This window comes from Humulus lupulus, chromosome X (assembly GCF_963169125.1).
Source record: "Humulus lupulus chromosome X, drHumLupu1.1, whole genome shotgun sequence".
NCBI lineage: Eukaryota > Viridiplantae > Streptophyta > Magnoliopsida > Rosales > Cannabaceae > Humulus > Humulus lupulus.
The window spans coordinates 72419720-72432829 of record NC_084802.1 but is presented as its reverse complement, the minus strand read 5'-3'; the positions used below and the strand labels follow the sequence as shown (position 1 = coordinate 72432829).

The following is a 13110-nucleotide window of genomic DNA, read 5'->3' as shown; positions in this document are numbered from 1 at the left end:
GGTCGTAACAGTTATCATGAAAATTTGGCATGTTATGATACAGTTGATTTATAAATTTTATCGAACTTGCAGTCATTCTGTCCAAAATAATTAGTTTGGTTCAAGACTGTCCCTGTAAGATAACATGAAAAATAAATATATTTTTTGTTCAGATAGTATTATTATATCTTTTTATATAAAAATTGTATATTTGACTGATTTTTGGTTTATGTATTTTTTTTTGACAAATCTTTAATAGAATATATCTTTAAAACTAATTAAAAAATAAATAGACTATAGATATATAATAATTATATTAATATAAATTTAAATATTATAAAATATTATTATAATAATATTTAATACATAAATCCTCATTTTTTTTATCATTTATATATATATATATATATTTGAAAACTCGTTACTTTTTTTTTTTACTTAATCTAACTTATCTAAATGGGTAATTATCCAGTCCCACGTGTCCTTTTGAGGTTTCACACACCTCACGTTAGACAAGAAAAAATTCATTGTTATTCAATTGAATTTTTATATATATGAACCTGTTTTTATCGGTTTCCAACCAGTTGCAACAGTAACTAGGAGAGGATATTCATATATTAATAAATATTTATTAATTTTTCAATAAGTTAAAAAAGGCATAGTTTTTCTAAAGGCTATCATTGTAAAATTGCTTTTTCTGTTGGATGTATTATTAGTAAGTTACCATATATTTTCATTAGCAGCCGTGTATTATAATTTGGTCTTTTGAATTTGAATATTTTAGACAGGGTGGTTTGCGGGGGAATCGGCGTGAGGAGGGTGTAAGGTAGGAATGCCATATATAGATGGTGAGCTAGGAATGGCATCAAACTGTTTGAAAAGAGAAAGTGGGAAACAAAACTTAGGGGAAGTTTTGAAAATGGTTAATACAATAAACAATTTCGGGAAATGTGTGGTTAGTGGGGAAGGGTATCTATATGAAGAGGAGCAGGAGCTCTAGAATTGGTGAAGGTGAGATATCAATTCTATGTGTGTAGATTTTTTTGTTATATATTGGGGGTTTGGTTGTTTTTGGTTCTTAGTTTTATCTATTAAAGTTTTCTTTTTTGGTCGAAGTTGTTAAGCAAGATTTTGAAAGATTTTTGTGGAATTTGTATGATCTATGTAGGGCAAATTAATTGTGGAATTAAAGATTTTGAATGATTTTTGTGGAATTGAAATATGCAACATTATTTAGGAATAGTTAAATAGGGCAATTGATCTGAATTTAAAGTTAATTATTCATTTAGAAGTTTGTAATTTGATACTAATTTTGTATGTTGTGGTTATAGAGTAGGTATTGTTTCAGACATCCATTTTCTTGTTAGAAGTCAGACTGATTTTTGGCAAGTTTATTAGGTATATTTGATTTGGTGGATTATTTTTCTTCCAATCGATGTTGTTATTAATGTAATTTTAACATGTTTATTTATTTATATTGTTCATCATTGTATCAAGTTTGGGTGATATAGAAAAGCTACCTAAAGATGAAGACCAGCACGAGCATGAACATCAAACCAATAAAAAACGGCAACAAAAACGCCACTCTCATCCCTAATCGTCTCATTCGAAAAAATGTGAAATAATTGAAGATAAAAATTGACCTATGTCTCACCATGATTACCTTCAGAAGATAAGGTAGTTATTATCTTTTTTCTAGAAAAAGAGAAAATTACATTTTACATTGAAATTGTGCTATTTGTTTATTGGTGTGAGCAGGAAAGAAGCTTGTTCTTCGAAGCCTTATGAGAAATTATCTGTTGATGTTATGGCAATTGAGAAATATCTTTGTTTTGGCATATTTTTCAATAGGTTTCTTATAATTTTGATTTTTTTTTCTCCTTTCCTGTTTTAATTTTTGTATGTTGCCGAGAACATACAGAAATTCATGAATTCTGATTTTTAGTGTGTTAGTAAAATTTAGTACTTGTTATGATTTGGTTTTGGCATATTTCAAATCGTCCAAATTCATGAAATTTGATGTAATTGAAGTTTTTCATGCTTCATGTTAGGCCCGACTACCTGCAATTCTGGAAAAACCCAATAAAACAATACCAAAACAGAAAGAACAGAACAAATAATCCAAGCTCATCAAGAAGCTTTGAAATGTGTATTAATCAACCAAATTGATACAGAGTCCACAGGGATTCGAGAGCCTGGGACTCTCCAGTTGTAATTAGCAAAAGCTAGTACATGCATAACCTTCTCTTTCCTCCTCACTCAATATATTCAGCTACTCCTCATTATTATCTACAATTACTAAACAACCCCTTCCTATAGACCAAACTACCCCTGGTGCGTGGACTTGGTTCTCCTAGCATAAGTGAACCGAATAGGAGGCCTAACATTACCCCCCTATATCATTAACCTTGTCCTCAAGGTTAAAAGACGGAAATTGATGGTGAATGGTCTCAAACTTCTCCCAAGTGGCTTCAAACAGCGGTAAGTCTCTCCACTGAATTAACACTTCGAGCTGCTGGTTGGGGTCGTCCTTGGCATGACAGACATTGAGGAGCGCTTCAGGTTCAACAATCAGCTCCAAACCAGCAGTCAATGTTGGAGGAAAAGTGGGCGAAGAGTATGACGCCCCGACAGCGGCGCGAAGCTGAGACACATGGAAAATAGGGTGGATGGCTGAAGTAGCGGGCAGGTCCAAGCGATACGCTGTTGCCCCAATCCGAGACAGCACCTTAAATGGACCATAAAAACGTGCAGCCAGTTTTTCATTCTTTCGAATGGCCAAGGACTTCTGTCGGTAGGGTCGAAGTTTCACAAACACCAAATCCCCCTCTTGAAACTCCACATGTCTCCTAGAAAAATCTGTCGCTGTCTTCATCTTCTGTTGTGCCCGCAGTAAATGCATCTTTAAATCGTCTAAAAATGCATCCCGGTCCTCCAATAACTGCTCGACAGCCACTGCCGTTGTTTTGCCATTCTCATAGCGAATCAAAGTTGGAGGATCTCGGCCATAAAGTACTTTAAAAGGGGTGCACCCCAGAGCTGAGTGAAACGTCGTATTGTACCAATATTCAGCCCAAGACAGCCACTTCGCCCACACCCTCGGCTTCTCTGATGCAAAACAGCGTAAATATGTCTCAAGGCAGCGATTTACCACTTCAGTTTGGCCATCGGTCTGGGGGTGGTATGCGGTACTCCGCTTCAGTTCGGTACCTTGTAAACGAAACAGTTCTGTCAAAAAATTGCTGAGAAAAATGCGGTCCCGGTCAGATACTATCGAGCGCGGTACTCCATGCAACTTGACCACAAAGTCAAGGAATTTCTCAGCCACGATCCGGGCATTGAAAGGATGCTTTAGGCCAATAAAATGGCTATATTTACTCAGTCGATCCACCACTACCAATATCGAATCCACCCCTTCCGACTTGGGCAGCCCCTCAATGAAATCCATGGACACATCTTCCCAAACCCGTTCGGGCAGCAGTAGTGGTTGTAATAATCCCGCAGGGGACATGGCCATGCTCTTGTTCCGTTGACATACCTCACACTGACGCACAAAATCCGTCACCGCCTTCTTCATACTCGGCCAATACACATCCAGTCGCAATCGCTGATAAGTACGCGACTCACTCGAGTGTCCTCCAATCGGTGAGCAATGATAGTCCCGCAAAAATTCTGGCAGCAAAGAAGAAGAGGCTGTCAAAACCAATCTGTCCTTATACAATAGTCGCCCACTCTCCCAAGCAAATCCTGGAACTGCTTTCCTTTGGGTAAGGTCAGCAATCACTCTCCCAAACAGTTTGTCTTGCTGCACTTCCCGCGATACCACATCCCAATCCAACCAAGTAGTGGAGGACAAAACAGTGCAATCCACCCGTGGCAGCCGTGAGAGTGCATCAGCCGCGCTATTACTCACCCCTGGCCGAAACTGAACCTCAAAATCATAACCCAATATTTTTACCAACCACTTCTGATGTTCGTGCGACACTAAACGCTGCTCTAACAGAAACTTTAAGCTCTTCTGGTCTGTGCACACTGTAAATTTCCTACCCAACAAGTAAGGTCGCCACTTCAAAATGGCTAGTACAATTGCCATGAGCTCCTTCTCGTAAATTGACTTCAATTGGGCGCGCGGTTTAAGCGCTTGACTGAAATATGCAAGGGGCCGTCCCTCTTGCATGAGTACCGCCCCAATGCCATATCCCGAGGCTTCTGTCTCCACCACGAAAGGCTTGGTAAAATCTGGAAGAGCCAGCACGGGCACGGATACTAGTGCTGTCTTGAGTGCTAAGAAGGCTTCCGTGGCAGCCGTTGACCACCCAAATTGGTCCTTTTTCAGTTGGTCCGTGAGAGGCCGTGCGATGGTCCCATAACCTGCGACAAACTTCCGGTAATAACTGGTCAACCCCAAGAAACCCCGCAGCTCTTTAAGCGTTGTGGGCAGCGGCCATTCAACCATGGCTTGAACTTTTGTGGGGTCAACGACGACCCCCTCCGCTGAAATGATATGACCCAAGTATTCCAATTGAGATTGGAAGAAACAACACTTCTTGAGATTAGCATATAGCTGATGCTGTGCTAACGTCTGGAAGACCAAATCCAAATGCTCCAAGTGTGTGTCGTTGTCCGGGCTGTAAACAAGGATGTCGTCAAAGAAAACCAGCACAAATCGCCTCAAAAACGGCCTGAAAACTTCATTCATGAGGGACTGAAAAGTGGCAGGGGCATTCGTCAGCCCAAACGGCATGACAACAAACTCATAATGGCCCTTGTGGGTGTGAAAAGCCGTCTTGTGAATATCTTCCGGTCGCACTCGTATTTGGTGGTAGCCCGAACGTAAGTCTAACTTGGAAAAAATCTTGGCTCCATGCAACTCATCCAACAATTCGTCAATAACCGGAATAGGAAACTTGTCAGCGACTGTCTCTCGGTTAAGTGCTCGGTAATCAACACAGAAACGCCAGCTGCCATCCTTCTTCCTAACTAGTAAAATGGGGCTGGAATAAGGACTGGTACTGGGGCGGATTATCCTCGCGGCTAACATTTCGCCCACCAATCGTTCTATCTCGTCTTTCTGAATTTGGGGGTAACGATAAGGTCGCACGCTGATCGGGAAGGTGCCTGGACGCAGGGAAATGGCATTGTCACAGCTCCGGTGTGGTGGTAGTGTCGACGGCACATCAAAGACTGAACTGTACATCTGAAGTAATGCCTTGGCTTTACTCGGCAGCTCCCCCACATTTGGCTCAACCGTGGACATCCCCAACTCTACCTAAACCCCCTGCCGTTCTTGTCGCAAAATCTTCCGCATGGCCTTCAAGGACACTCTGGTCTTATGCAGGGAGGGGTCACCCCGCAATGTAAAAGCTCTGCCGCCAACGTTCAGCTTCATAATGTGGTCCTTCCAGTGATGGTACGTGCCCCCCAATGTCTCAAGCCACTGAATTCCCAGAATTACATCCGTGTTGCCCAACGGTAGTGGTAGAAAATCAGCAACAATCTCCAACTCTTGCAAAGCCAACGGAACCGAGCGACACACCCCTTCCCCCTTGACCGCCTGTCCTGTCCCCATTTGGACCCCATACGCTTCAGTGCGAGATATGGGAAGTTGCAGCTTCGATGCTAACTCAGCAGTAAGGAAGTTGTGGGTCGCCCCACTATCAATAAGAACGACCACGTCCTGTCCACGGATACTGCCCAGTAGCTTCATCGTCTTGGGCGAAGTCAAACCAACTACCGATTTCAGTGACACCTCCACCAATTGAGCCTCCAACCCCATGGACGGTGGCGTAGCAGTGCCCATACCCAGCAGCTCCTCAAGCGGCTCGTCGGCCTCCTCTACAGGAGCATCATCCTGTACCAAAACAATCTGCAACTCAGGGAACTTGCACTCATGCCCCCGACGCCATTTGCCTTCACATTTGAAACACACTCCACGTGTTTTCCGATCCTGAATCTCAGCTTCTGTTAGGCGATGATAGGCGGCCGCTAGTGTAGTCGGAGAAGTCGCCTGCGGCGATGTAGCCGCCGAAGAGGGAAAAGTACCTCTGGACGTATCGAGCTGCAAGGGACCCAATTGCCGAATAGGGTTGGGGTGTGTTTTGGGCGGCCCAAGCCCCACCCGAGAAGCCCGAACCAAGGACTGATTAGCCTCTATCACCTTTGCCAATTCCATGAGTTGGACCAAGCCCGCGGGCTTAAGGATGCGCAGTGGGCCCTGAATCTCCATCTTCAGGCCCTTGAGGAACGTGGACACCAGCATGGAATCCTCCATTGTCCCCAGCGTGGACGCAATGGATTCGAATTGCCGTCTGTAATCCTGGACCGAGGACGTCTGCCGGAGGTTCAGCAAGCGGTCGTACAGGGAACCCTCCGCGACTGGCCGAAACCGTTTGGCAATCAACGACTTCAGCTCCTCCCATGAAGCAATCGGCCTCCGAAGATTCTCCCAACGGAACCAATGGAGGGCCGCCCCCTCCAAACACATCACCGCAGCTTCCAATTGTTCAGCCTCCGATAACCGCTGCAACCCAAAGTACCTCTCCGCCCAATAGGTCCACTCATCGGGGTCAGCCCCTGAATACACAGGCAGCTCGATCTTCCGGGCTCGGAAATCCGATCGATGGCCACCCTCGCCCCCACGAAAAGACGACCCACCCAATGGAGGAGACCCGGCCGAAGAGTGCTCGCCTGCGCCGGAGGGACGGTCAGCACCAAAACGGCCCGTTGCCAACTCAGAGGCGATAAGAGCCTGGCCCTTAATCACCATCTCCAATTTCTCGGTAAGAACCGCCATATCATGCGACTGGGTTGTCACCGTATCCTGAAGGGCAGACAACTGAGATTCAACGGAGTCAAGTCGAGAATCCATCCGCGTGTTCGTCATTGACCCAGACGAGTGCTCTAATACCAATTTGTTAGGCCCGACTACCTGCAATTCTGGAAAAACCCAATAAAATAGTACCAAAACAGAAAGAACAGAACAAATAATCCAAGCTGATCAAGAAGCTTTGAAATGTGTATTAATCAACCAAATTGATACAGAGTCCACAGGGATTCGAGAGCCTGGGACTCTCCAGCTGTAATTAGCAAAAGCTAGTACATGCATAACCTTCTCTTTCCTCCTCACTCAATATATTCAGCTACGCCTCATTATTATCTACAATTACTAAACAGCCCCTTCCTATAGACCAAACTACCCCTGGTACGTGGACTTGGTTCTCCTAGCATAAGTGAACCGAATAGGAGGCCTAACACTTCATTTACTTAACCCTGAGTAATTTTGTTTGAGAATTTAGGTGATGAAGTAGTTCTTCATAATGTGAAGAAAAACAAGATTGACTAAATTCCGGTTAGTGTCTTGATCTTTTGTTTCTAATATTAATTTTTTTTGCTCTAATCAAGTAAACTTTAATAAATTGTCATAGTATGAATATGACAATTTGGGAAACTTGATGATTTCCCTTGTTAGATTGTCATAGTGTGATTATGTTGTATGGCCATGCATCCTGTTTGAGCTAACTCTTTTATGTGGTCCTTTCAGGTTATGAAAATGGACTTGATCGAGTAAAGAGCGGAAGTGAAAAACGTTTTTCTTTTCCTAGAAAACCTATTTGTGTAATATGTGGTAAATTTGGAGAATATATATGCAATGAGGTAGGAATTTAAAGACATGTGTAGTTAATGTTTTCCAGACTTGTTTTTTCTATTTCTTCAAGTTCGATAATCAGTCTTTGGTATTGGTACTTGTTGATAGACTAATGACGATGTCTGCAACATGGATTGCAAACGTGAACTTTTAGAAATTAGTAATGCTACAAAGGTAATCAATGCGCAAAATTTATTTTAGCAATTAAAAATTACTGCTTTCAAAATTTTAAAGCCTCTCAAATTACTACATTAAGAACCTTCATGGACCCAAAGAGCAGATGCCGTCTCGTAGGAGCTTAAAAATACCTTACCCATGTCTGAGAATGAAGAGGACACTTGGGATTTCAATAGGAATCGTTGGTCAAGGAAATAATCTTAGCTTTGTACTTATGAATGGTATGCTTATGAGTGTTGTATTAACAAATCATTTATCAAAAGTATTTGTGAAGGTTCTCATTTATGGATGGTTGGGAATTTATTGGCATACCCTTCTACAATGAAATTTATGGCCTAAAAGATTATGTGGTGGAGTTGGTGGGGAAATAAGGAATTCACAACTATAAGAAATGTTGTTTTCCTATTTGAAGTACAACATGAATATTTGCATCTGATACTCTGAATTGTCTTGTAGTTGGAAATGTCAAAGACCTGGCGACCTTGTTGAAGATTGTTTGGTTATGAAATCTAATGAGGTTTGTAATTGTTTACACATATATTTATCAAAGAAATGAAAACGATGCTTAAGTTAATTTTTTACCCTATTTGGCTTTTAATGTAGGCATTAGAAGTGAAAAATAAAGCTAGTTCCCTTTCTAGAGATCTTGCTGAACTGTACAAAAGGTGTGTTACTGGTCCTTTAAATTTAGGTGGAAAATGTTGACTATAGTTTTTGGTTCTTTTCATTTCAATTTTTGAATCCACAGTAATAAAATATAGTGTGGATTTTGATTACTATATTAGTATGACTCTCAGTTTTTATAATGCCCATTAGCTTTAGTGTTGTTTGCAATTAGGATGTAATTATTTTTTCATGTTTGCGAGTGTTATTCTTGAACCTGTTCAATTATAAATTTATTCATTCCTAAATCATCAAGTAATTTATAAAATGAAAAATGGTAAAAAAGTATTCAATTATAAATTTATTCATTCCTAAATGTTCCAGTCATTTATAAAATGATAAATGGTACAAGAAGTATTGCAGTTTGGGTCATGCTTGTGACTATTCTATTAAAATCATTCATGTTTTTGTTGCCCTTGTACTGGTGTAGTGACAAAAATGTTAGTAAACTGATTTCTTTAAGTTGCAGGGTCGGTGGCAGAGAGGGTGCTATGATTGTCCCCATTCATAATGAAAATGAAGGCTCATTTTGTGTGCATGGTAAAACCTCTGGTTTGACGTCCTTTGGCTAAAAATGTTTCATATATATTAACAAAAGTAGTTGTAGAAATTTAATTTTGTTGCATATTGGTTTTTGAATCTAAATGAATTCATTTATTTTTTACAATGTAGGTGTTGTTGTAGAGGGAAGTAGAGTATTAAGCATGTATTTTGTGTCAGATAGGTAATTAATTTTCATGGCTTGCTCCATTTGGGGCTGTATATTGGTTCGAGTGTCTGACATCTTGAATGCAACACGCAGTGATAGGTTGAAGGTTACTCTAAGGGAGATGTTCGACCTGTTCTTATATTCAATGGCATGACTGTAATGCATGTTGTTGTTTTGCTAAATGATAGTGATTTCCAAGTGTATTTTAAAGGTATGCATTTTAAAGGAGTCCCCCAATTTCTTTTATAAGTATATTTACAGAATGATAACAACACTTAGATTGAATCTTTGCTGAAGTCCGGTTATTAAGCAGTGGGAATTGAGAGTGATGTTAAAGCATTATTCTTCATTTTAATTGGTGGAGTCAACATACCATGTCTCACTTTTGATTCCTGTCAATCGTATGTTGACATGTTCTTTGAAACCAAAGCTCGGAAATAAAGTGTCACATATATACATAGAACTATTAAGTGGTTTAAACTGAGAATAGAGGAAAAGCATGAAATCATTGAAGTAATGAAGGTGTTGCACTTTGTTTCAAATATGAAAAATGGATAAGTATTGTCAAACATATGTAAAATATATAAAAGATTCAAAGCTTTATCTCCATTTTCAATAAGGGTGGTGATTCTTTCATTGATGTCTATAGTGTTAGTTTCAGTTCACAATTGAAAAGTAGTAGTGGGTGGGCGATGTTGTGGTCCAAACATAGTTAAGGCATCGTTATTTTCTTGAAAATAGGATTCCCAGTTTTCTGCACTACCCAGATTCTCGTTGAAGTTGTGTCCCAGGGTTCGGTGGTTAGTGTGAATATTTGATTGTGTAGGTTGATCTACAGTTGGTGCACCTTCTTTTGCATATACACAGGTTGACCTGTTGTGGCCTAATTGGTTGCATATGTGACATCGTTTTTTTTTTCCATGGACAATCTTGTTCAGCAAGATCTTTTTCTTTTCCTTTTCCTTTTCTTGGCTCCCGACCTTTGGTCTTAACAACTTGCGGGTCTCTAATTATTCTTTGATCTCGGTACTCTCCTTCTCCTGAGATGTCTTCATTTGGAGCTCCTGCTTCACATTCTAGACATAGGTTTTTGAATTTTGATGTCATTTTTGTTAAATCTTTTTTTGCCTCATAAGTATCTTGATGTTTTGTTGCATAAATGGCCATACCGGTGAATACATAAGTCAAATTTCCCCACCTTGTTGTTTGCAATACGTTTGTTGGGACTCTTGAATGTGGAGCAATGTTTAAATTTAGTCTTGATTTGGCGTCCTTCCTCCAACGGTCCTTTACTAGCGATGTTGGAATAAGGTGCATATTTTCATTTTTCATAACTGCAAAGATGTGTCTGCATGGTATCCCATCCGACTCAAACATTAAGCAAGTGCACTTGATGTAGGTGTGTCGTACCTCTCTAGCTGTAGTGTCCCAGAATTTTAAATAGCTAGATAGTAGTAGTAGTTAGCATAGTTTGTAGTATGTTAATTGCCGTGGATTTGGGTTCAAGCCGGGACTTAGTTGGAAACTCATAGCAACAGTTATGGATTCTATAAGTTTAACTTATAGTTTAGAAATATTAAATATAACATAAGGTTTGATTAATATTGCTGGTCTTAGAAATATGATTTATTAAAACCTAAGGTTTAGATAGAATTTATAAGAGTATGACACTTATCATACTCATGTTTATTAAGGATTTAGGTATTTTTGATGAATAGTTTAAATAAAAGAAAGATCCAGAAGCTCTAGAACATTCCATCAGCTGTTAGGATCACATTTAGACTCAGTCAAAGCTGTTTAATCAATTCAAATTATGCTGAAAAAGTGCAAATACGTGTTTGATATATCAACGTATGCCGATATATCGCAACTATATGGGTCGATATATCGCCTACGGGAGATATGGAAAATACGTCGACTTTGCACGAACGAATAAACAGGACTTGGGAAAATGGTCTAGGTGATATATTGCCAGGGTAGGCGATATATCGCCCCAGGTGCATCATTTTTGAATCTTAAGGATTTTAAAATTTTAAAATAGCCTTAACCACTAAACCTGCCTTTGAACGATTTTGATCGAGTTCTGGGCGTCTGTTGAACGAAAATTCAAAAAAAAATTATTTTATATTTATTTGTTTATTCAAATTAAAAGGGGTTAGTTTCACTCCTTGAACTCTATAAATAGGACCTAGTACTCAGCCATTTTCTTCATTCTTCAAGCATTCTTCAGAGCCTCCAAGTTGCTAACATTACTATAGAGAGAAACACTTGGGTTTTGGGTTAAAAGCTTTATCAATCTAAGCTTTTCTAAACACTTGGGAAGTGAGATATAGTGAGATTTCGGTATCGAGGTTTAGATCAATTCATAATATCATTCAAGGTATTCTTATCCTTAAGTTCAGATCTTCATGGTTCTTTAGTTTTCTTTTATTTTCTTTCAGATCCTAACTCTTGTTTATGATTCTTGATTAGGTGTTTAAGTTATTGAAACTTAAGGTTCTTTTCGGTAAGTTTCTACTCGAATGGTTTGGTTTTCTTTTTTAGCTCTTTTCTTTAGAAACTCACCATTCTTATTGTTGGTTTTAGGAGTGTTCCAAATCCTGTTCTTGTCTCCATATCCCGGTTTTTGGTAAGGAAAATAGGATAGATTATATGTGTTTATATGTTTATGTTATGATATGTTTTATGCTAGAATATGTATATGTATAAATATGTGTTGTAGTCCTTGGGCATATGACTTGTTTAGATAGCAAGTCCCAAGAATATATTTTGTAGTCGCTTGAGCATATGACTTGCTTAGATAGCAAGCCCCAAGAATTTTTTTATCATTTTCATGGTTTAGAGTTATGATTTACCCTACCTCGATTAGTAGATAGAAGACCTAGATGAGTTATCATATACTACCCTGTGATCTAACCTACCTCGATTAGTAGACAGAGGACCTAGATGGTTTTATCTAATGCAATGTTGATGAGTTAATGGTCATTAATATTGTAGTCCTACATGTTATATATTTTTATAGTCATATGTTTTATAGTATATGTATATGATATAATCCTATGTTTATGATTTATGATATATGTTGTTAGTAGATTTTCCTTGCTGGGCATTAGGCTCATTCTTTTATTTTTTAGCTTGATGCAGGAAAATGAATATGGAAGGTGAAAAAATTCATAGTAGCTTGGCTTGTGTGTTGAGGATGAATGGATTGAATGAACTGCGTGAACGATCGAGGATGGCATTATTTTTAAGTCTTTTGAATTATGTTTTGATGTATTTCCGCAATTAGTATTTAATTAATTTACGTTTGTTTTTATGTATTAAACAATGTGTACCCATACCATATTTTATATTTCATATTTTATTTTGTATTTTGCATAATATTTATTTTTGGGGTTTTAAATAAAGTTATGTTATTTCTTATGTATGTTTTCCAAAATAGTAGCTATGTCTAGTGGTTTTAATGGTCCAAGGTCTTAGAAATAGTTGGGTCATTACACCAGCGGGAAACCTTTCCAAACGAAATAGTCGATAGTCATTGTTGCTAATTTCTTCCCTTGCAGTGTAAGATAGTCCATCTGTTATCTTCTCTGCGGCCTTATCGTAGATATTCCTAGTGTATTATTCTGCAAACTATTGATGGTACGGCCGTAACACATGGTTTGGTAGTGTTGGTGATGTGTGATTGCTTCGAAAGTCATCTTGCATTTCTGTAACGTCCCAAATTACCTAATAAGACTTTGGGCCTTGATTATGGGCCAGGATGGAAATTTATGGAATTATATGCTTATATGAGTTATATTTGTGTGTAATTGTGTAATTATGTGAGTTATATGATAATATGACTAGAAATGCATGTTTAGGGGTATTAAATATGCATGTGGGCCTGTTTCTTATTAGAAGGGTAATTTTCGTAATTTGGCATGTTATGTGTATA

General features: G+C 39.0%; 1 protein-coding gene across 7 annotated transcripts; it reads left to right on the top strand.

Annotated features, from left to right (window-relative positions):
- Nucleotides 1–713: 713 nt before the first annotated feature.
- Nucleotides 714–12560, top strand: LOC133804301 (uncharacterized). Of its 7 annotated transcripts, XR_009878411.1 has the most exons (9): nucleotides 715–990; nucleotides 1477–1656; nucleotides 7520–7632; nucleotides 8258–8318; nucleotides 8405–8466; nucleotides 8934–9004; nucleotides 9137–9188; nucleotides 9267–9384; nucleotides 12308–12560. XR_009878411.1 is itself a non-coding variant. In XM_062242462.1 (7 exons), exons 2-7 carry the CDS (start codon nucleotides 7628–7630, stop codon nucleotides 9325–9327), a joined length of 312 nt encoding a protein of 103 aa, XP_062098446.1. In that variant the 5' UTR covers nucleotides 7227–7327; nucleotides 7520–7627; the 3' UTR covers nucleotides 9328–11210. The 7 variants fall into 7 exon arrangements, 1 of the variants encoding a protein (XP_062098446.1); XR_009878413.1 differs by lacking the exon at nucleotides 1477–1656 and having other exon boundaries at nucleotides 714–990; nucleotides 7520–8022; XR_009878410.1 differs by lacking the exon at nucleotides 1477–1656 and having other exon boundaries at nucleotides 716–990.
- Nucleotides 12561–13110: the final 550 nt, after the last annotated feature.

Bases quoted from the DNA above. Each gene is read 5' to 3' on its own strand.
- LOC133804301 (XM_062242462.1), top strand. The intron at 8,467-8,933 runs GTGTGTTACTGG...TTTAAGTTGCAG, and splicing joins CTTGCTGAACTGTACAAAAG to GGTCGGTGGCAGAGAGGGTG. The intron at 9,005-9,136 runs GTAAAACCTCTG...TTTACAATGTAG, and splicing joins AGGCTCATTTTGTGTGCATG to GTGTTGTTGTAGAGGGAAGT.